Genomic DNA, 25,984 nt, shown 5'->3' on the forward strand with positions numbered 1-25,984 from the left:
CGAAATAAAATAATTCTGATAATATATTAAGATACCAATATTTGCTTGATTATCGGTGGGGTATTTGGGTTACAGTATAATATATTAGTTAAGTCGGACTTGCAATTATCAAAATAATAATAACAATAATATACAGTATATTGATAATTGGATTATATGACAACATAATATTAACTCTCATTACACACATCAACGCTGTTCTTTCGATTTGTCATTATTGCTGTTCGCAAGATTTTTCGTCACGACTGTCATCGTAGATCTTTAGGTCCTTCACGTGATACCAAACACCAATGTCCAGTATCGTACCGATCAACAGAAAACCTGCGGAAATAGTATGTATTATTGAGACGTGTAATACAATTAAAACCGGAAAGAATTAACTTTGGTAAGAGTTTGAAATATATTAGGTAGGAAGCATGACCGCAGACTGAAACTGGAAGCTCATGTTATAAAACTGCCAACTGGTCATGGAGCGCGAGTTAGAATGATGAGTGAACAAATTCAAAAATAAGACATATGAAGTTGTCAGCAAAATAAATCATATCGTTTTAAATTTTTATTTCTATTTAGAGGGATATAGACATTTAGTTAATGGTAAATTTTGATCAAAATTTATCTGTTCTTATAAAATATACGAAAAATGAACTTAAAACATAAAAAATGCGTAAAAAATTAAAAACTTTTTATGTTTTATTTTAAAGTTATTTGATGTATGAAACGAATTTTTCGATTGGGAAGCATTTTTTTTTGGACATTAATAAAATACAATTCGCATTTAGATACGTGACCGCGGTAACCTAGTAATTATTAATTACAGACAACTATATAGTTAATAATTTCTAACAATACTATGAATATTGTAGGTACATATGGATTAGGCCTTCCGCAGTATATTATACTTACTAGCTCCAGTAATGTTCAAGTAATACTTCAGCCGCTTACCGTCGTATAGCCAACAATTACCGTCGGTACCGCATTTACCACCCCACACCATGCAAGTGGCGTCTACGGAAAACATTTACAATCAATGAGTTTATGTAATATATAATAATTTTAATTTTGGTGCGTCATGTGAAGTTTACAATTATTCGTATACTTAGACTTCGATAATATTTACTTACCGACAATCGTGCCGTAAAATATAGGGCCGGGCATGAAAGCCACTATGGCCATTACCACTTCAGAGAAACCCAACGATAGTGACTTGTCCTCTTGTTTTACACACCTAAACAGCGAAAATGTACATATAATATCAAGGCTGAGCATTAAAGAGATAAAAGTTAAAGTTAAGTTACTTTTAACTAAATTCATAACGAGTTACTTTATTTGAATTTTCTAGTTAAATCGTTCTTTTTGATATACGGTTCTAATCTTTTAATTCCATTTTATATACCTACTCATAATAAATTATTTTTGTAGGTTTTTATATAAGCCCTAGTAAATTTGTGTAAATGAATTGGTCAACGATAAAAAGACAATATTTTGAGATGGGAGGTTAGGTTAGGATTATAAAATTATGTTATTTTTAACTATACCATCTTTGTATCACTAAAATTATTTAAATTAATATTTTTTTTGTATAAAGAAAAATTCAAAATAGTGGCAAGTGTGACAAGCTAGGTTTTACTAACAAACATAATATATTGTGTATTGTACAAATAATTTTTATCTGAAACAGATCCGTTTCCGTAATATACACAGGTTCCGTTTTATTGAATAATATTGTTATATACTACCACAAATTATAATATTAACGTTTTAACAAGACAAACAAAAAATTCTCAGTTCTAATCCAATTTTCACTGTATAATGAGTCCGTTTTAACGAGTTTTTAGCCGATTTGTTTCGTTTATTCGTCAATTATGTTAGACTTAGATACAATGTGTTACCAATTCCCCAGTACTGCAAATCGTAACCCACTTGCCCCCTTTTCTTATTTCACAGTTATCATTTATATTATGCGTTTAAGTGACGAATAAATTTATGTTTGCGACCGTCTTAAAAAATCTATCAAACATTTTTTAAAGCCTATGTAGGTACCTACAAAAATATTATAGATCTCGAATCCACAATTTTCTAGCGACGACTATTGCGCCGTACAGACCTGAACTGAATGATGGTGTTGCCCGAACGACCGGTGGACGATAAGAACCGCATCACGCCCATCAGAGCGAGAAATATGATGAAGTCGTTACCGCAGGAAACTGGACACACTCCCTCGGTGGCTGTGCCCAAGCCACCGATACAGGTGCAGTTGCTGTAGGCCTACGAGACACAACGAAGGCAACGTTCTTATTGTACAAGATATAATCGTGACGTCAAATGCAAAAATGAATGTCTATTCACCTTTAGGCCACCGTCGATGATCGTCTCCAGGGTACATCCCGCGTAGCACGGCGAGTAGAACGTGGTAGAACGGTCAAACGAACAGACAGGATTGTAGCTCATCGATTTCCCGCAGTTGCAGCCCACGTTGCAGTCCATGGTCAAGTTCCATCTGATCGGTAACCGGTAAACATATATTATTAGTATCGTGTTATAAATGTATATACAGGGTGACTCACAAGCAAGTTGTAGATAATAATATTATATATTTGCGGAACGGTCTATAATAAACAACACACTAACCCGACCTCTAATGTTATTGAGAAATCACCTTGTACTAAAAGGACAATATTGTCACGCAAGGTTTACTGGCATGGAAATTAATATAGCTTTTATACCAGAGGAGAATTGTATTAAAAAATTATACAAGGTGTATTCCAGTTTTAGTTCACGGGAAAATGTGCGTCGGTGTACCAATAGCTTTGATATATAATTTGACCTATATAGGCGACCGTAAGTCACGGATTGGATTTAGCACTTGTCCTGGTATATTTTTTTAACGTGGTTTTGAAACTACTCTCCACACTTTTCTAGTCTTCTGATATCTCGAAGAATAATTTCTGAGAATTTTGTAAACATAAATCGAGGAGTAGTGTATGTGTAATGACTAATGAGTAATGAGTATAAAACTACAATAGACATACATATACACTTCGTTTTAAGATATAGTTTCTTTAATGCATGATTTTACCTCATCTGCCCGATCAACCAAAGGCAACCAATTAGATTAATTTCTTGAATGATTACGGAATTTTATTAGCGAAGGCAACGGAATTAGAAATTTGCTTACTAACGTTTTGTCCTCGTTCCACTGCCCGTGTAAATCTTCTGCCGCGCACCCGAGAAATATGTATGCGAAGTGACCAACCACCTCTAAAGCCTCTGTAATAAAGTTCCACATGGCCAGCGACCTTGGCGATGGTTTATATTTCGATATGATCACGCCGGACGTCACAATGCCCAAACCCGAACTCAAAATGCCTATGGCGCCCGATGCAAAGTTGGAATTTGCTGCTGTCTGTCTGAATTGGGTCTCCATGTACTTAGGCATGAACGTCCAATACCCAATTAGGCCCAACACGAAGAACGAGTTGCTCGCTGAATTAAACACCAGTATTTTGTTTGACAAAATTCGTTTTAAAGACGTTTTAAAATCTGAAACCGTCCAATTAATCGAAATATTGTTAATACAATGAATTAAAATAATATTATATTATCCGAGACTAATTGCATATTAAACATATTCCCCATTATGTTAAAAATTCCCCCAACATAATAAATTATTATTCTCATTGCCATGTAAAATAAATATTAAATTGATTACATACCTCGAATAGGGAGATATAGCTATGCTCTATATTTTATTATTATTATTTATTTATTTTGTAATGTAAGAAAAAAAATGTGCGCTCAATCGATGTTCTTTTACGGGTACCTCGGGGCACGGCTCACAGGGCATATCTATGTTCCTTTTACATAGTGGGTGCTGAGTAAGCCCCCCCCCCCCCCCCCCCAAACACCAAAATGTCATAATATATAACTTTATGCTATAAAACGTGGAAATAAGCACACATTTTTTTTCTTTAAATAAATACATTTCTAATTTAATTTTAAATACATGTCTCATCCGAACATTTCAAACCTGGACATTATAACGTATGAGATTGCTCATTTGGATCGTATGTTTCGACTTACCGGTCAAAACGTGTTCTTTTTTCTCTTCCGGTTCTTTTACCTTACGGGCTGCCGCCCTCGGAAGCATTCTTGGAAAAAGCATCATCATCATCGAAAAAGCTATACAAATAATACCAATGGGCGTCCAACCTATAAAGGAAAACCCGTCATTAATACTACGCTCATTGTGTAATATATGAAGTTGGAAATGTTTAGAACGATTTGTTATACAATGTTTTTGTATTCTCCTACAGAAATTATTATATTTTTCCAGTTTTCTGTACATTTTTTGAAATACTACTTTATACTATACCGGGTGTTTCATTTTTACGTAAAGCCCTCATTAATTCAAAAAGTATTCACGTTTTTAAAAAAATATTTTTTACATGATTTCAATTTGTTACAAAACATCCTTTGAAAAAAAATATATAGTTATAATTTTTAAGTTATTTACTTTATTGAATGGCAACATACAGTTTCAATATCATCTTCGAAAACAGAATATTTTCCTAGGTATTTACTATTTACTATTTAGATACATAAAAATTGAATTTAGGAATAGTAGTTTATGATTTATAAGTATTTAAAGTTCAGATGAGCGAAGTTGAGTGGTACGCGCTACTTGAAAACGGATGGCTCATTTTTTGACACCGATGTGGCTTATTTTTTTTAAAATATTATTCGTAATAGTCCAAATGAGGCTTTTGCGGAAATAAAAATTGAAAATTTCGGGAAAAACTAAAAGGCCTTTTTTCTATGGGATTTTTGTATATAAATGGTTACCAATGGTTGGGTATTATAATAAATTATAATATTACAGTAATTGTAAATAGTAGTAGTATTAAATAATTTTTTTATCTATATACCTAAATGGTTGTCACAGGTTACATATTCTAATATAATTGTTCGGATATAATAATCTTATCTTATAGTTTTAATATTTGGTCATTTTATTGGTTTATCCGAAGTTAATAGACTCAAAAAATACTGGAATAATTAATTAATTGATTTTTTTAAATTTTACTCTCGTATTTTAGTTACCTTAACGTGTAACAGATTTTTTTGGGCAACTTATTAACGATACCTTTCCAATAATATTTATTTATTTTTACTCCACAAAGTATACATAGTAAAAATGTACACAGGCGGAGTTATCGGTAGGACAAAAAAAAAAATACTATTGTATATTAATTTATTGATATGGTAAGAGTACTCACCCATCCACCAAGCTCCGATCCACCTAGGATCTTCGTTGGTTATAGTCGGTGTTAGATTAGGTTCGATGAAATTGGTCAGGGTGTATGCCGACAGCATGTATCCCAACATAGGACCCGACATCCGTATGCACTGAACAATGGCTGTGAACATTTTATAAATTCTTTGAAAAGGTGTTTCGTGGCAATTAATTGATTGTTGATTTCAACTTTCAAATTTAAAATATATCAAAAATTAACAGGGACTGTTCGCACCTAATTAATATAATATAACGTACCTATTAATAATTTATTTCTCTTATATAACAACAATCATACACATCGCAAAACGTAAAGTTTTAGCCATTTAAAATATTTTTTGGTGTTTTGACAAACCCTCAAATTATATCAAAGACAAATGAGCGGTGGTACAACCTATCTCCTATAAGGGGTAAATGGGTCATAGGCTATTCCTAGCTAGAATACGGACGGTTTGAGACATGTTAAGTCTGACAGAAAACCGTCTGATAAGAACATTCAATGCCTTTCTCTTATAATATCGTCTAGTCGAGAGAGACGCATCTATACAAAAGATGTTGTGCTGATATTTTTAATCTATTTAATCAATGCACTCTTCAGTTGAAATTTATGAACTGTCTGCAATGTTGAATTACGTTTTCGCCGTTAGTACGCATGACTATTATTTTACGCCTACTACAAATAAATCGAATCTCCATAATACCAACACCTTATTGCCACTTTGGCTAAATCGTTACGTAACGACCGCCACAGGATTAAATTTTGATTTCTTTGATTAGATAATGTTTTTCTGAAAACCGTGGTTATTCACGTATTTTTGTCCGAGAAAAATTTTTGAGTAGAGCACTAGGCAGCTCCCTCGGATATTCCACATGACGGGAAAATATTTCCCTCGATTCTTGTTTAAAAACTTACCCAAAAGCACGGGTACCGAATTCTTGCGAACGTTATCATCCAAGTAAGCTGCACCACAAGTCCAGTATAACGAACCACCCAAGCCTAGCATCGCGTGCGCTGCACACAACAAGAAAGCAGCCACGTTCCATAACTGCTCGTTATCGCAGTCTTCATACAATGGTTTACCGTCGCAGATTTTTTCGTTTTGACCTTTATCGCACATGAAACAAAAAGTAGATATTTTTAGTACTTTTTTTAGTTGCTATAAAGATCACTATAAGCTGCTATAAGCATAACATAGATGCCATAATAAATCATTAATTAATATGAATTAATTAATTAATTAATTAATAGATTATAATAATACATTTCTTAGGTAATTATAAGTTAGTGTTTTTAATTTAATTCAAAAAATTATATAAGGTTATAAGCAACAATATTGTATAGAAATGATTGTTAATATCTTATTGGTGTTCTTTATACTTACGTGAAATGTTACTTAGCAGAGAAGTTGAGTTCACGTTGTCACCGTATTCGACGGTGTACTGAAGGATCTCTTCGCCTGGTCCGTAAATGATGTGTGGCAGGAGACGAACGAAACAGGATAGACCGACGAAGAAAGAACCGATGGCCAACCAACGCGTCCGATGTCCTTTACCGGCCACGTGAGCCGTCACCATGAACGATATAAGTGAAAAAAAATCCCAAGTGCTCGAAATGATACCTAACAATGTATTCGATAATTAATAATTATTCCAAACACTAAGATTTAAATATTCGTAAATAAAAACTATAGAGGAAATAGAAAAATCTAACTACATATGACAAATATGAACAACCAATTCGAATATAATCAATCTATATTAGGTATAATAATAAAGTTTAATATGTAATATGTATATACGAAATCCAAATACTAATCCCTATGTTTTTCAAAAACAACAAAACTTATGTGAACTTAACATTTTGAATAGAGTTTCCTTCAATACTCTAGATGTGCAATTAGAAGGCATTTTTAAAAAAATCACATTTTAAAGATATGGGCTCACACAAAAATTTGGTTTCGGCAAACGGGAATCAAATATTTTTTTGTATATATAATTTTATATGATTGTATTTCTGGTTACAGAAAATAAAATAGTTATTATGTTTGGAATTATTAGACATAATTTTCAAAATTGTAGGTAGTTGGCGAGAAGTTATTTGGAAAAACCTTGATTTTTTAACAGGTGATCATTATGCCACCTGTGCAAATGTTACCGCACAACTTTGAAAAATTTAATAATTTAATATTATAAAATTGATTTGTTTTTAATTTTCGTATTACTTATCTTGTGTATTACAAATTAAAAGCATTACAATGGATTATAGGTACGCTCTCATTTTTAAACGATATTCTCAACGAAAATTTTAAAATTTAATACAGTTTAAAAAGGGCAATATCATGCAGGGTTAACTATATAGTTAATTAGTTAATATAATAATATATACATTTGAAGAGATATAAATCGTGTCAATAAAAGTCATTAAATATAGGTAATATAGAATAAAAAAATATATCATGACTTAAATTTAAAAATATATATAATTAAATAATCCTTCCTCAAAATATTTTCTTAAATACATGTTTGAAAAAATATTACAGTGAAAATGCGAAATATGCAATTAATAGACAATCTAGCATGACTTTAAAATTGTAATATATTTGCTAAACATATTTGAAAATATTCATTAAAAATGTCGTATTTAAATTTACTACACTATTAAAGGTACACATTTTTTTAGTATTTATATAGCTTAAATTATATTTTTAGTCATGATTCATTATACTACTTATAATTTTAGCTTATAATTTTATGTTTTGTATTTACCAAGCTCGTGATCTAAAAATTGTTCTGTGTTAAGTATCACTATTCACTGCTGTATCATAGAAAAATGGTATTGAAAATAACGATTACACTCGTGGTTATCGTATCACAGTGCCGTACCTTTATGATTTTAAACCCGTTTCAATGATTTGATTAATATTATTCATTATAACGACTACTTACTATAGGTATGTTTTAATTACTTACCACTCATTTGACTAGAGAATTTAAATCTCTTCTCCATTGTAGTCAGTGTACCGTTGAAGTATGAGGACAACATGAATTGGTTGAGCCCCAACAGCCCGTACACGAGAACATACACCTTTTTGCTGGCAAATATCTGAAGCCACTTGGGCTTAAACAACCATATCCCGCAAACTGTGTCCTCGACAGCCGGGTCATCCGAAGTCTTATCACTCATTTTTTTCGATTCTAAACAAAATTAAATGTAAATAATCAATATAATAAACGTATATACTTATAGTGAGTTATAATGAGTAATGGTTGGTGCGTGATACTCGCAAGACAGTATGTTTCGCTCGAAAAAAAAAAAAACTAATAAAACAATAATAATATTGTCGAATGTACCTAATATGCCGGGCGTAAGTGTTTCACGTGAGTTACATATTATAACATATTATGTCGGTACATTAAATATATCATTAAGCTGGCATTTATTCAAGCTATAATAATACAGTCGAACACGGTACAGTATTTTTCGTTAACTTTACGATTATCTATTACCATCGCGTCCCGACAACACAAAGACACAAACACAGTACATTATGCGTCGCTATTTGTGTGCGGACAAGTATGGACAATACTCCACCATTATCCATCTATCTCAATAGGTTTAGTATAATATAATGACGGTCGAATAGAGGCATTATTATTGTAAGCATTTGAGAATTAACTAATTTTAGCGACTTTTTAAAGAATACCACTAAATACGCCTTATTGACCGAAGTGGGTATTTAGTTAAACATTATCAAACAAGCTCTTCATGTTGTTTCATCGCAACTACTACAACAAGTGCCAAATATTACAATGTAAGCACAACCAGTTTTTACAGTATTAAGTACAATATCAACATTCAACAAACCTAATAATTCACAGTAAATAGTAAATGGATTTCATTCAAAAAAAAGATGTTTGCATCAGTGTATCAATGTATCAGGACTTAATTACTAAAAAATCATAGCATATAACTATAGCATCTTCAACAGGTTTTTTATACATTTTTTTCATCAAAGACAGACATTGATATTTTTGGAATTGAAATTATTATCGTAATACAACGCAGAATCTGGCCAATATTTACTTTCATTTGAATAAAGCCCGTTTCAATGAATTGTTAGTGTTTACAGTCAGAATATGAAAAGTAAAAAATATAGTTTATTTATATAAATATTAGGTAATTCGTGGACACACCTAACTAACCAAATCTGTAAAACGATATGCTTAAAAAAAACCCCCAGTCTTGAAACCAAAAAAAAATGATTTTGATTTCAGTTTCAGTTTCAATTCCCGATATTTTTTTCTGATTTCGGTTTAAATTATTATATTAAAGAGTAAAAAGGTGCAGGGCAAGTGGTTAGCTCTCTGCTGTAAGTGGCGCGTGGGTGACTGTAATATGTGATGAATGTTGTAAATTTGATCTCAATGATATAAAATCATTGTATACGAAAAACGATTCTGAGCTAAGACGGTCGACATTCAGCCTATACAGAAATATAAAAAAAATTTTAAATTACAAAAAATAACTAAAATTGTCTTTCTCCATTTAAATATCTAATCTTATCCATATTTAAACTTAAAATATCTATTACACTGTGATTAGATTTTGTGGTTAACCTTGTTATATATTTTCAACCTCCAGTTTTACAAATTAAACATTTTATACATACTTACTAAAAAATAATATGCAAATTTTCGTGATTTGTCAAGATTTGAACTTTAAATGTTTATAAAAAAAACCTTGCCTATGTATTGCCTAAATGCTTAAGAATAAGTATGAATTTAACTAATTTTGATAATTTAAAAAATAAAAAAATTGTGATAGTAACTAAAAGCAATGCTTAGGGTAGGTCTCGACCAACCTTAAGTAAAGTAATACTTTTTTCCTTTTCTGAAGCCAAAGTCTCGTTTATGAATATCATTTGATTCATAAATATTAATATTTATAATCAATGCTTATACAAGCATGGACTATGAATACGGCCCTAAAATCAGTAATTAGATAAAACTGAATTAATCTCTAGAATCCTTTTTTATTTACAATACCGTACTTACTTGAGCCGAGTAGTGAGTACATATACCGATTACCGAGTATATGATAAACGATAGTATACATCGACATATAGGCACTCATTGACGAAGTACCTACCTACCTACATTCAGTACCAACAGAGCGGTTGTCGGTTATGTATCCGCCAACTTTTTCCAAATTTGAAAACCGATATTTATCTTTTCTAATATTGGTTTCAAACCCTTCAAATACATAAGAATAAATATTCTAAATCCTACTCATTTTACATTATACATTTTTTGTTTTATATATTCACTGAAGTATTGGCTACAGTTTTTTATGTTTATTTCTACAAAAGTCTTATTTAATTCTAAGTAAGTACCTACTTTTTATCTACAAATTAGCAAGGCTGGGCATTAACGAGTTAAAAGTTAAAATTAAGTTAATTTTAATTAAGTTAATTAACTCGTTACTTTTTTTTCAAATTAACTTCTAACTAAATAAGTTATTTTTTTTTCAAGATTAACGTGTTAACTTCAGTTAATTTTATTTCAAAAATATCTAAATTAAGTTAACTTTCGTCCGAAGAATAATGCAAATTTTTGAATGTGTTTTTACTTTGATGTAGCATTTTAAATTTCTCCAGTTATTTTCTTGAACGCAAAGAAAAACTATCAAATAAACCATATTATGTGTCTGGAATTTTCTATTTTTGCAAATTAGCAAATTTTAACTTAACACCAAGTTAAGTTACTTTTTTTTCAAAGTTAACTCTTAACTTAACAAGTTAACGAAAAAAAATACGAGTAACTTTTAACTTAACTTAATTTAATTATTTTAAAATAACTTAACTTAACTTAATTTAATTATTTTAAAATAACTTAACTTAACGAGTTAAAAAAAATTGTTAACTTGCCCAGCCTTGCAAATTAGGTTTATATAACTACCTAATCGCACATTTTGAATGAAAACAGTATCTGTTTGAAAGGAATTTTGGCTAAAATAGTGTGGCAAACGAGCAATAGCTGTCTTATCCGCGACATTCAGTAATGATGACTACAAAGTCTTAACCGAAATCGGTAGGTAGGTAAACTAAAATATTATAGTTTTTAATGAGTTACACGTTTTCATGTTGTAGGTACGTGCGATAACAAAATATTATAATAATATAAAAATCGTAGATGCCGGATGCGTAGTAATTATGACGGAAACACGTTCTAACCTGTATGTGTATTTTTATTATAACAATATACCTAATACAATAAAATATAGGTACATTATAGCCAATTATATAGATAACCTCGTCAAACACGACATGTACCTATTTATTTTATCGTAACAAAAGCACATTGATCTATGTACCTATATTCTAATTATTTATTGTGATGGGTGGTCGGTGATAGTGATATCATATATTATATCTATACCTAAATTATAAAAACTAAAAACGAAATAACATATTATACAGAGTGTAAGTAGTAATAATTACAATAAAATTAACTAATTATATAATTACTTTTGTGCGAATCAATATAACATTTTATTTTTAAATATATATTATAATAATTAAGGGGGCTGCAGCGTATCATGTTTTAAGGAGTAATATTTAGGCAATTCACATGGACATTTGGGCTATGTCTATGTGTGAGTAATAAATGATCATTAGTGTGTGTTTCAAGAATCACTGTAGTGCCGAGTAGAGCCACCGTGCGGGATATACATCTGCATACTCTCGCATGCGTCCGTACATGTCATCACCATAAGGGTGCGCACAGGGGGGGCGGGGGGGCCGTGGCCCACTCTGCGAGACGTACCGAAATTTGTATACATAGTAATACATGATTTAAACATCACGATTTTTGATTTTTTGAATCATATAACATTAAATAGGTAGGTGAAAAATAACATTGATACTTAATGATAATAAATATCTAATAATAAATTAAATGTCTTTAAAAATAAAATTGATAACATATTAACACTACAGATTGCGAAATTGTAGTTATTTAAAATTTAAAACTGTGTTGACAGTTAAAATATTTCTTAATTTCTTAATTTTTAAAAAATATGTACCTATCTATTTTTTATCATATGAATAATAAAAATAATTATTATTTGTGGCTTAAATAGTGGATGATTATAAGTAGGTAAATTAAAGTATGTAAAATGTTAATTGTTTCTTCCATCAGAGTTGAGGTTTCTTAATCTTTATTGACTTAGCCAACCCTGCCACAAATGTCTGCGCAAATGAAATATATTTTTGTTCCTGTAAAAACTACTAAAAGCGGTAGTAATTTAAACATATTTCCTGAAATTCCACTGTAATTTCGAAAAAAATGGTTGAATTTAGGAATCAATTTTTTTATTGAAATCAGATGTTTAATTAATTTAAATTTTAAAATTTAAAAAAAAACATACATTATTGTAAAACAAATACATTTATTGCATCGCTCAGAATCTAAAATATGCTTTAAAAGTTTCAAGTGCCCACAATTAATACTTTTAATTTTTAACAAAATAACTAAATGCTTGGTTATAAAAATTGAAACTGTGATGGTGTGTATAAAATATAATAATAAACTCCAAAAGTCTATATATTATACCCACGAATAATAATTTTAAATTACAACAAAATACTTTGACTTTCGGTAGACATTTTTTTTGGTTAAAGATAGACGACTCGTTTATGAAGAATTTTGTATTACATTTTCAAATCTTAGATATAAAAATAAAAATTTTTAAACGTTTCTAACACAAAATAATTTGCAAATTTTCGTGATATGTACGAATTTCGTCAAAGTTCTAACTTCAAACACTCATAAAAAATTACTGTGGATTTACGTTAATTTTTTTTTTAATTTTCACTAACAACAACTTATGCGGAAAATGATTTGAACTTTTTTGACCAACCAAAATTTTTGTGAAAATTGTATTTATTGATGGTAATTTTTTTTAGAAACACCAAATACCAAAATTGATTTTTTGAAAACAGTTTTGCGTAAAAATTTCTGTTTTCTCTTAGTTTTTTTAATAATTATTTTTGTTTTTCCTGGAATTTTTGTGAATAACTAGGAATTTTTTACTTTTGATCACACTAGATTCACATCTTCCTACAAAAGATACTGATGTAAAAAATCGAAGCGTTTTTACATTTTACTACCTACCCCAAAAGGCAAAAAGTGATAAACGTGAAAAACACTCATCATTGTAAAATAAATACGTTCATCATCGCTCCGCTCAGAATCTAAAAGATGTTTTATCACTACATATGATACTGTCATAAAAAATAATATGGTCTTAAAGTTGAAACTCATAAACTTAACCATTTCAAAAATAAATAATTTGAATAAATTCTTATTGAATGAAAAAAAAAAATGGTGTAAACGTGCTTGGCGAATCACTCTAACATGTAAAGTCTCCTGAGTTTTTTGGAAAATGTCCGTAAGCATACTCAATATTACGAGCGTTGCCGTTTCGGACCTAATAGTGTATGATATGATGTCATTTCATATTGAAGTGTTCTGGGCACACGCTTTCACCACGGCATTATAGAAATATATCATTGCATACATATTTTCAGTATTTATAATATATCATTGTTATTTCACTCGTGTACCACAGACATCTACACATATTTCAAGTACATAATAAAGCTATTTCGTGTATGTGTATTACGTTTTCCCTTCATCGTTTACAGCGTGGTATCTTATCGCTCGGTTTTCCCGAACTTCGAAGTTGGTACCTATATAGTCCGTCGAAAACCGTAATACAATGTTTTGTATCGCCTACACAGCACATAATACATATTATTATAACAATAATGATATTATCATCGAAAAGCTGCAGGTTTTAATACTTTTGTACAGGTCGATACCACGGTGCAAATTATAATATAAATGGGTTTCATATGGATGCGATTCAATTTCAGTGTTGATATAAAATGTCGTTTAAGGATGTATAGATAGTAATATTATTGTATAATAGCTATATTACATTATTATATGGATAATATTATACACGTTTAAGATCACTGAAAACTGACGATATGCGTTCAGAAAATTAAAGATTAAATTTACAAGTTTATAAGTTTATACGAGTCCTACAGAGCTTGTATAAATAATAATATTATACTTATAGGATTGGTGTTGTAGCTGACACTTGTAGAAAAAAACAGGCATATGTAAATATTATAACGGTAACTATACTTGCAGTGTAACGAATCATTTATATTACCTAGCTATATATTATAATAGTTTTCGTGAAAAATCAATGTTTGTAGGTATAGTATTATATAGTGTTGTGTATTATTTCATTTGCAGTACGCCTATATATACCAGCATGACACAAAAACAAAATAACATACATAATATTACATTTGTGGAATCGTCGCTGTATTATAATATATATACGGTTGTAGTGACGAATTAGTAATGTGGAATGGAAGTTAAAACACAATGGTCGACAACAAAAAAGCGAAAGTATCCTATAGGTTCGTGCAGCATATGTATGCTAACGGTGTCTCACGATTATAATAATGTTATTTGTTTTGAATTGTCTCTTCTCGACAATTATACAGAGTGATTCTTTTAATGGTAAGCACTTCCATAATCTTGGAAAGTATGAATGTTATTTGAAATATTTTTTTTGCATAATTCTATATCATTACTAAACTGCATTTTTTAAAAAACTTACAATTTTTTAATATTTTTTTTTTTGTTTCTATTTTGAGTAATATTGTATATTTTTAATTTCACATTCCTTAGCAGAATATTTTTTTAAGAATTTCAATATGTTATGTAAAAAAAAATAATAATTTATAATTATTAAGGGTACCGCCAGCAAACAGACAATTATTTAAACCAAAATTTACCAATCTTTTGTCAATCATCCCGATGGACCTGATAACGCGATAAGAGTACAAGACTGCTGAAAACTGATTTGAACTTGTTATTTGTTAATATGTCTACTTGAGATCAATCAGGCCACTTTTTTAAAATTTTGTTCCTAAACTTCTATACTTAAGTTTTGTTTTAATATTTAAAATTTCCAAAATTAAATGTTGATTATTCGAAAATGTATTTAAATATCTTTAAATGTGGCCTGATCAATCTCAAGTAGACATATTAACGAATACAAATCAGTTTTCAGAATTCTAATAGCGTAATCTGGTCCATCGGTAGGACTGACAAAAAGTACATACAACTAATGAGCATACATTGTTTACTGCGTTCACGTCCGCAACGCCATGGTAGTGATGTGTACGTGCGGGAGCGCTCCGCTATTTTATTTACACACAATCACAGACACTAATGATCTCACTTACTAAAGCACACATTTAAGAGACCCGCATACATACAATTTGAAAATCGCTTATTTTTAACTCCTAAAAAACGTTCCTTTTGCAATCCTCTTAACAAAATAATGTTTTATAATAAGTAACTTTAAAAAGTGAATTTAAAATTCTTTCTCTCAATGGATATAAAAAAAAAATAATGTTTGTTAGAGTTTACTTAGCATTATAATTAAAACATATTGACTTCAACAACGACGAAGGTCGTTACTCATTTTTTACAACCCCTATTCAGCGAGTCAACTTAAACGATTATGAACATTTTAATGTTCCTTGTTAAATAAACATTTTGAGATTTAATTTAATTATTTTTTTTTTATTTAGTGTATTTTTTTAGGATTTAATATATAATATAGGGATATATATATATTATGGGGCGTCATTAAAAATGGTCATTATCGTCATCATCACAGTAATAACGTCGTGCGTTTCAAAATAATATAGGACGTACATATGTAATTTACCTTACATAAATCGAGGTAAACTCATACACGTATACGTTTTCGTAAAATCGTTGAACGGTTACATCTCGTTGCACCCGACCTCGACCTTCTATTCAGGTAACACGATAACTACAATAGCTGCATATAACTGCATAATAACTGCAATAACTGCACTGAATGCAGTACGGTTTGTTTATATAGGCGATTGCGTAAAACGCATTACATAATATAATGTACGCGTACCACACTACGCTTTGAAAATCCACCATCAGCAATAATATTTAAATCGAAATACTATAATATATTATTATTATACCTATAGTTATATATAGTGTAAGTTTATACTTTATAACAATTAACAACTATGTTCTCGCGAACATTATAACATTTACGACTAGCCGCGGTGAAAAGAAATAGCATACATAGGTATACGACTTTTAACTACCGATTTCTTCCCCCACGTCTGCACGATTACATTATTAGTAACTAATAACAACTGTTGTGAAAACTCACACAATATTATATTATCATATAAAAAAATATTGTGTATTGTCTTTTATGGCTTTGTTCGTTCAAAGATCTAAGATCATCGAGATTCACGATTAATATATTTTAATAGGTGGCAGTGTCTTTGAATGAATATTATAATACCTAATCGAAAATTTATAGTGCGGGGACCTAATTATTATTATATTTATACGTACTGTTCTACATATCATACATTTATCATGGTTGAAATATATAGGTTATTGCATATCGACTCGAATTGTAATCATCAGAAACAAAATGGCTGCGTAAAGGGATATCACAAATATAAATTTTCTTATCATCAAAATACGCTGACAAAAGCTAAAAAATTCAAAATTCCACACATACATAGGTACCTATTTGATTATTATTGGCTCCCATTTTTGTTTTTATCATCAAATATTTGATTGAGAAGGGTTATATAATATATATGAAATAGCATTGTATATTCCAACCGTGATCTTTATTGTTTATAATGAATTATGTTACTCAGATTGAACACAGCAACTGGCACGATGCCACACTATATTATTGTTCCGATATTATGTTATAATATTTTAATTTATCAAATTATATATGGACTAAAAAGAAAAACCCAGTAGCGTATCGAAAAGTAGCCTACAATAACATTTTGCATACGTCGTTTTAGACGACGTTCCTAGATAGTTTAAAGTATAAACTATAGGTATATTGATATTATGGCCAAAACTTCTACAAAATGAAATTTTCAACATTTTACGCATAATATTCCGAACACAATATCAGCATACGAAAGTTATTTCATGATACGAATAGAGGTACACGACACATAATATTAATATTATATTCTAGTATTCTACCATAATATTATCTAGTATTCTAGTGTATAGTTACAGGGTGATAATTTCAAAATTAAACACTTTTTACATAAAATGCTATTAAAGTTTTTTGTGCAATATGAATTAATTATACAAAACAACCGTTTTGAGGAAAACAATTGTTCTTTTTCGTATTTTTATCATTATCATTTAAATGTAATTACTCTGTTGGACGACAAAGTACTTTTATAATTTCCTATTCCAAAACAAAATATTATTATAAAAATGTTGAACGAGTACCTATTTAGTTAGTTATAATAGTTATAAACTATAACTTATAACTTAAAAGTACCTATATTAAACGTCTATATGAACGGAGTAGTGGGCAGACATTTTTACCACCTCTCATCTAAACATTAAATATATATACTTATAAGTTATAATTAATTAAGTACATAATCGTTATGAATTATATTATATCGTCAGAAAATTAAATAAAAAATGTATGTCACTATTTAAAAAAGTAAAAATTAAAAAACTAAACATTGTAAAGAATATAAACTTTTTTCAAAAAATTAGTTTTGTAATTAATTTAAATTATGCAAACAAAAGTAATTTCAGAGACGTCAATATTATTCAAAATAATAAACGCTCACCTACTGTCAACAGAATCGCTCAATCACCCAATATAATAATATATTATATATATTTTGATTTCTAAAATTATATTGGAATACCTACGAGTACATGGTGTTATGTTAGTATACCTATTGTAGCATTGTAGCATTGTATATTATATTAAATTATAGTTTCGATGATCTCTCTTAAACGATAAGAGACGCGGATGTTCGGATTTATTTTAATCGTGATTCGTCATTGTTACATAGTACAACGTCAAAAATATGAATATATGCCTATAATTAAACACTGATATAAATATTATTAAATATTATGTAAGCCACTAATGCAAATAACAATCAACTAGTACCTACTAGAACATTTTTATAGATAAAATGTGACCTACTACTTTATACAGTGTAATCAACAATAAAGGTAAAAAAATATTTCGAACACAATATGACCATGAATCGAACCGCAGGTCCGCACGAATATACAATTTTTTCGAACAATAACCGAAGGTCCGCATAAACCTCGTATCTCTGCACAATTGCAGAAATATCTAAAACACCTCAGCTCCGCATTTACCAGTAAACCTGAAGTCATATCGATTCTTAAAAATCAATTGGATTTTTAATTTAAAAGTCTGGAAAAACCTATTATAATAATATGATATTGTCATATCGCTGTAAAGTCATGTTGAAAAAAGAAGCAACACTGGACAGAACGACAAATATAATTGTGTGTCTTTTCATGCAAGATTTGGCGATTTGATTGATTCAGCACATCCAACCATCCCAAGATTGCAATTAATTTTATAAAAAATATACTAGTTATGCAAACGTATACGAATGAATTCTGCTAATAAAAATTAATGTAGGATAATAATTAGACGCCAAGAGAAAATTAATTTTGAAATTTAATAAAAATTTAAAAATTTAATTGTATAATGAAAATAAAATTGATAGGTAGGTACTACCTATATCTGAGTTTGTAAAATTGTTGGCCTCATTTAATAATGTATGATTTTAATTTTAAATTATTAGTTTAACTATATTAAGTGCATTATAATATTATATAACGAGTATTTTTTTCTTGTTAAGTCAGACGTGTAATTCTTACTTATGAATACATTTTGAAAATGTTTATAATATTATTTATTATTATTTTAAATTATCTGAGTGATAATGACGAGCAATTTATTTCTTGATATAATAGACGTGTTCTATTACGTCTTATAAGAATGTTAATTATTATTATTTAAAAAATATGAAGAAAATATCTTTAACGGAGTTATTAACGTTGTCGAAATAAATTTATTGTGTGGAGTAACGGTTCCAAAAATGAACCTTGTGTTGTGGAGTTACGATGTTATTTTATAAAATGGCGGTGATTCGTAAGCAGTTACGGCGCTCATGAATTTTATTCGGGTTTTTTTACTGCATCGTGTAATGCATTACCTGTTGCATGTCTACTTAATGTTACACTTATTTTTTAATACTTTTCCACTAATGAGTTGCGAAAACAAAATTTTTTTGAACTGTAATAACCCACTTTTTGTTTTTGAATTAAATTAATTTTTTAAACAATTTTGATTTATAAAGTTTTTTTTATCTTAAAAATTGACATATTGAGGGTGAGTTAAATTTTCGATTTGTCACTTATGCATGTTGTTTTAATTGTATTTTCTAATTTTCTTTCTACATTTTTCAAATTTCTTTGCGATTTCATACTATTACGACACTATCATGCGTCTAAGTTATAAGAAAAAATCATTCGATATCACATATGGAACTTTGAAAATTACAAAGGTGGGCAAGTTAATGAAAATAATTAACTGTGGTAAGTTAAGTTAATTCAATTAAATTGACTTCAGTTAAGTTAAAAGTAACAAAAGGTGGATAAGTGGATGTCGCTCTGCTGTACGGTAGGTTACAAGTGGGTCACTGTAATGGATGGTGTTAAATTTGAATTCAATGATATAATATCATTGTATAAGAAAAACGATTCTGAGCGAAAACGGTCAGTCACCCTATGATATTACCAAGTATATTTGATGATATTATTGTGAATAAAGTAATTTATATATAACCTATTAACGTGGAGCCTTGTTTTAAATTTTCAATCCTTAGCCATAAAAGTTAAACATTTTATAAATTTTTAACCACAAAATAATTAATAAATTATAAATTTGATAAATGTTGTCAAAATTTGAACTTTAAATGCTTATAAAAAAAAATTGTGCAAATGTATTTTTAATATTTTTCAACTGCTATTAAAACGATATATCAGGAGTCTAATATTAAATTTTCACGCTTTTTTTACCCAACAAATAAAAATTTATTGATATTTATAGAAAAAAAAACTAAAAAAATTGAAAACTGACAATGTCCGTAAACAGCTCAAATAGAGTCAAAATATTTTCAAAATTGTATGGTGTATAGAAAATGCTAATATAAACATTCAGTGAAATTTTCAAGTATCTACAGTCATTCGTTTTTTAATTACAATAAAATAAAAAAATCGTTACATGAGAAATCGAGTAAATATCAAATGTTGTAAAAATATAAATTTCAGACGCTCATAAAAATTTAATTTAAGTTTCTTCTAGACATTTTTTTTTTGATAAAGGTAGACAAACTTATGAGTAATCTTATATTACATTTTCAAATCTTAGATTTAAAAAGAAAAATTTTTATGAATTCTCATCAAAATAATTTGCTATTTTTCGTGATTTTTCCGTATTTTGTCAAAATTTGAACTTTAAATGCTTATAATTAAAAACTGTGACTAAGGATTTTTAATTTTTTTCATCTGCCTTTGAAACAATAAACTAGGAGCCTTCTATTAAATTTTCAAGCTTTTTTACTCAATAGATAAAATTTTATTGATATTTATAGAAAAAAAAACTAAAAAAATTGAAAACTGACAATGGCTGTAAACAGCTCAAAAAGAGTCAAAATATTTGGAAAATTTTATGGTGTATAGAAAATGCTAATATAAACAACCAGTGAAAATTTCATGCATCTACGGTCATTTGTTTTAGAGTTACACCAATAACCAAAATCGATTTTGTTAAAAATCGATTTTGCGTAAAAATTCCCGTTTTTCCTTAATTTTTCTTTTGTTTTTCACATCGCTTTTGAAAACTACTGGGAAATTAAAATTTTGACCTCCCCAATGCACCAACGATATTCACTTTCCCATCGAACAAGATACTGAAGTCAAAAATCGAAGCATTATTTCGACTACTTGTCGTGTACACAGACACAAAAATAAAAAAATAAAAAAAAAAATAAAAAAAAAAATAAAAAAAAAAAAAATAAAAAAAAAAACACACATCATTGTAAAATCAATACATTCATCGTTTCACTCAGAATCTAAAAGAAAAATTTAACTAGATAAGTTTAAAGTTATAAGATATAAAATTAAATTAACTTAACGCAGCTAAAAAAAAGTTAATTTTTTTCAAGTTATAATATTTTTAAGTCATTAACTGCCCTAGTATTTTGTTATACACAAAAATTTACCAAGACGTTTAACACTGTGTAAAAAATTAGATTATTATAATATAAAATTCAAAAATAAATTACCAAAATCGAAAAAGAGTCAACGAATCAGTACCTATTGTCTATTTGATTACGCATGACACGAAAATAAAATTAACTTAACTGCACGACAATTATAATTAACTATCAAAAGTTAAGTTACAACAATACAAAATAAATACTAAATAAATACTACTGAATAAGTTAATAAGTTAAAAACAAAAATAATTAACTAGCAAAGTTAACAAGTTAAAAAAAAATGATCTTCAACTTTTTAACAAGTTAATGCTCACCTTCGTAAAATTGTAGATGGACTGATTTTAATACGATAAAAAAACATGCATACCTATATAAATCGAAACCTTAACTCTCTCTTAATAGTTAATACGTCAATTGTATTCAATGTACCTACTGGACACAATTTTTTTATGCAACGTCGCAATACTAACTTTGTTTTACTAGGTATATGTGGATACAGTTCGTTGTGAATGTCCAGTTTACCCATATATAAGCAATTTCAATGGATCGGTGCGATATTAATATTATATACATAAATAATAGTATAATACATTATCCTACGATGGTTTCGTTCGCCAACTAGACACGCACTACATTATTGTATGTATAATATTATGTTATAATAATGTATTATTACTATTATGACGTTGCATTATTTAGACGGTCGTATATTATTTTCGCGTATATATTTTAATGCGAGACTTCCCGTCGATCGCGCTTAATTAAAATAATAAAAATTTAGCGGTCGTCGCTGGGTACACTTACCTCGGTCCTCCCGGTGTGCAGGTCGTGTACGAAAATTGTATTATTATATTATATTGTTATCACGTATACAACAAACGGTGATATATATAGACGGCAAAATATTGCTCGAGTAGTCCGTCCGGTCGCCGCGCGAACGCATATTTTATAATGACGACGATACGTCGACGACCACCGCCGCCTCAATAGTCGTTCGCGATATCATCCGAAAACGATGTGATATACGATTATAATGTTATTATTATTATTATTATTATAATAATATGTATATACCTACGTATCGCTCAAGCGCTAAAAAAATGCCGAGATCTCGCGCGTTCGCGAGGTCGTTATAATATTTTTAAATAAACAACTAAAACAATACGACCAATGCGATAAAACAAATCGGTAACTGCAGTAATAATATTGTTATAACACGAACGACGGATCGCCACTGCAGCTGCACCCGACCGACGAAGACCGCGGCTTGTACACTTATCGCCGGCGGTCGTTGCGCGTGTATATGTGTACGACAGTGTATTATATGTACGCACGTATATAATAATATAATAATATAATATAATAATATGTGGCTGTGTTGACTTGTAACAGGTACGAGTGTGTAAGTGTGAGTTGTGCTATACCGTCATGGCACGGCGAAGAGAAGAGTCGGGGCGGTAACGAATAATATTATCATGTTATATACGGTGCGATCGCGGTGTATTGTTGAATCGCGCGCAGTGCGTTCGACGCGAATCACGTCCTGCTGGTCGCTCGGGACTTTCGTCGAGTGAGTATAGACCCATCTATGAATTGGACCCAAAACACGTTCGTATAATAATATTATGTTGTCCACGAATTATTACCATTCAAATATATTATTAGTCGATTAGATGTTTTTACGATACGTTGCGGACTGCGGTACAGCCGCACAAGTCGGAGTCGGGGTTATCCGAAGACAACTTGCAGTCAGTCGTGTGTAATTTTACTGTTGTATAGTCGCCGGCGAAATTCCGCAGAGAAACTGAAGGCCGACGAGCGAGGTCCATTTCAATGGGGGGGGGGGGGGGGGGGGGGGAGACGTGGACGCGTGCTCTTGGTCATTATTATTGTTGACGGGGACTGAAAACGATTTACGTATTAAATATCCACTATAGTGATAAATTATTATAATTTCATAACTTAAGTGAATTCACCTCGATGTCACCTGCAGAAACGGTCGCTCGTCGAGGTCCATTTCAATGGCCCCCCCACTTTCGAAATTTGAACTTCTGACCACGCCAAACGTTTGTGCATCATTTGTGCAGAAATGTGCACCAAGTCCAATCGTTTGTGCACAAAAACTGAAAGCTCTATCCCTAAAACAAAATGGGGGGGGGGGGCATTGAAACGGTAGCCCCTCCCACATAGAATATTTGGATTTTTGAATGTGCCAAACATTTGTGCATCGTTTGTGCAGAAATGTGCACCAGGTCCCGACGTTTGTGCACAAAAACTCCCAGCGCTATCCCAAAAACAAAGTGGGGGGGGGCATTGAAACGAGACACCCTCTTTTTGGAAAATTGAAATTTTTAATGTGCCAGACGTTTGTGCATCGTTTGTGCAGAAATGTGCACCAGGTCCCGACGTTTGTGCACAAAAACTCCCAGCGCTATCCAAAAAATAAAGTGGGGGGGGGGGGGACATTGAAACGATACAACCCCTTTTTGGAAAATTGAAATTTTTAAGGTGCCAAACGTTTGTGCATCGTTTGTGCAGAAATGTGCACCAGGTCCCGACGTTTGTGCACAAAAACTCCCAGCGCTATCCAAAAAACAAAGTGAGGGGTATAAACACGAGGGTCCCCCTTTTTTGAAATTTTAAATATTTGTCATATTAATAAATGTTGTTTACGTACCTAATAGATTTAATAGAATTTTACTATTGCCATGTAAACGTATGACAAATAAAATCTTCAAATATTTTTAATTTATCAAGAAAGCATTATCTTGTTCTAATGTTTTTGATCTCAAAATTGTATGAATAAATACAGTTTTTTCGTTATGCATTTCTTTACTTTATATTTTATATTATATTTTGCTGAAGAAAATGTGTTTATGGACAGGTACCTCAACTCGACGTTGCTGTATGTCCGGTCCAATAATGTAAGTTATAAGTCATTGTGTATATTTTAATACAATAAAAGCATAGTAAAAAAATAATTAATAGACTATATTAATGTAGTACTTACTTAATTAATTTAATATACCTAACCGTACCTATATATATATAAAAATATTATAATAATATATTATTTATGTTTGAATTCATTAGAACAATGGCGTATAAGACGTAGCTCCCAAACCGGTCGACATCCATCTGCAGAACAACTGTGAGTTGAAAACTTCTATTTTTAAAAATTGTTATAGTATAATATTTATCTAATAAATTAATTTTCTTTAGCATTCCGCAAGAATGAGCGGTATAGTTTGAAAACTTACCAAAGTTATCTGGTGGATGTCGATATGTTGGTGAGCAGCCGTCGCACATAGGTCTGATGTACCTATGGAAAGTTATTATTGGATCGATCATAATATTTCGTTGAGAAGTTATCTGTCCATAAACTTATTTTCAGATTTGTAAGCCAATTCCGTTGCCATTTTTTAATCATTCTTTGTTTTTATTAAGGTTGAGGTGTATCAGCATTTTAGGGGCTATTGTAATTCCCACTTCCAGGACTTTATCATACATACAGCCGACAGCCCGATGACCTACATTTTTGTGTATTCTGGTCCACCCTATGATGGCCGCGAAGTAACGATCACGTCACCGTTTATCAGATTGCCCAGTTTGAAAGAGTCTCCAACAATTTCATCGGATAGGTACGCCATAAACCGTGGCATAGCGCTGGGCCAGCATCATTTTGTCCGGATCAATATCTACAAAAATGACGTCCCAATTATTAGAAGCTAATAATATAGGTACTTAATATTTATTGTAATATAATATAATATTAAACTCATTATACCCAGTTATTACGATTAAGTAGAAATAATATTTTTCAAATAATATTACAGTGTCTTTGTCGAACAGTCAGCTGTACGAAGTTTCCGCTGTGCCACAAAACGGGTCGACGCCGGTCGCTGAACATGGGAAGTCCTCAAGTCCACCCAGCATCGTATTGATGAATCAACAATACATCTTACATCTTACATTTAACATCTTACATCTTACATCTATCATTGCAATCTTATAATTCTTCACCTGAATGCATGTAATCCTGAATGTACAGTTAATTTATTACTACCCATCTACAAAGTCAACACTGTATTAATAAAAGTATTTACTGTTAAAATAAAATTGAGTTCTATATTATTTGTAGGTACTTAAAAATTATTTGGGTATAAAGGAAACATATTTTAACCATACAAAATTAGATAAACTAAAAGACGAAAATAATAAGTAAATACGTCGTGTTAAAAATAGTTTTTAATTAATATAGGTAGGACAGGTACCTATTATGTAGGTAGGTACTTATCCAAAACTCGTTTATCAGGAATTAAATAAAAAGGGAGGTCAATAAAAAAAAGGTGGGTAAGTGGATGTCGCTCTGCTGTACAGTAGGTTACAAGTGGGTCACTGTAATGGATGGTGTTAA

The 25,984-nt window shown here is 30.3% G+C and overlaps 1 protein-coding gene and 1 long non-coding RNA gene across 5 annotated transcripts; one reads left to right on the forward strand and one right to left on the reverse strand.

The window, feature by feature from the left end:
• Nucleotides 1-114: 114 nt before the first annotated feature.
• On the reverse strand, nucleotides 115-22,510 carry LOC132945075 (solute carrier organic anion transporter family member 74D-like). Its single transcript, XM_061014698.1, has 12 exons — nucleotides 22,372-22,510; nucleotides 8,264-8,488; nucleotides 6,676-6,912; nucleotides 6,207-6,398; nucleotides 5,277-5,417; nucleotides 4,081-4,209; nucleotides 3,180-3,540; nucleotides 2,347-2,497; nucleotides 2,105-2,265; nucleotides 1,122-1,225; nucleotides 904-1,005; nucleotides 115-321 (listed from the first exon to the last, which is right to left on the reverse strand). Exons 2-12 carry the CDS (start codon nucleotides 8,475-8,477, stop codon nucleotides 215-217), a joined length of 1,899 nt encoding a protein of 632 aa, XP_060870681.1. The 5' UTR covers nucleotides 8,478-8,488; nucleotides 22,372-22,510; the 3' UTR covers nucleotides 115-214.
• Nucleotides 22,074-25,676, forward strand: LOC132945076 (uncharacterized). 4 transcript variants are annotated; one of them, XR_009664511.1, is made up of 6 exons: nucleotides 22,074-22,206; nucleotides 22,960-23,137; nucleotides 24,452-24,491; nucleotides 24,661-24,718; nucleotides 24,790-25,307; nucleotides 25,404-25,676. It is a non-coding gene; the product is annotated as an uncharacterized LOC132945076 (long non-coding RNA). The 4 variants fall into 4 exon arrangements; XR_009664510.1 differs by lacking the exon at nucleotides 22,074-22,206 and adding an exon at nucleotides 22,752-22,874; XR_009664508.1 differs by lacking the exon at nucleotides 22,074-22,206 and adding an exon at nucleotides 22,760-22,893 and having other exon boundaries at nucleotides 25,404-25,675.
• The last annotated feature ends 308 nt before the right edge of the window (nucleotides 25,677-25,984 follow it).

This window comes from Metopolophium dirhodum, chromosome 5, assembly GCF_019925205.1.
Source record: "Metopolophium dirhodum isolate CAU chromosome 5, ASM1992520v1, whole genome shotgun sequence".
In the NCBI taxonomy this organism is placed as follows: domain Eukaryota; kingdom Metazoa; phylum Arthropoda; class Insecta; order Hemiptera; family Aphididae; genus Metopolophium; species Metopolophium dirhodum.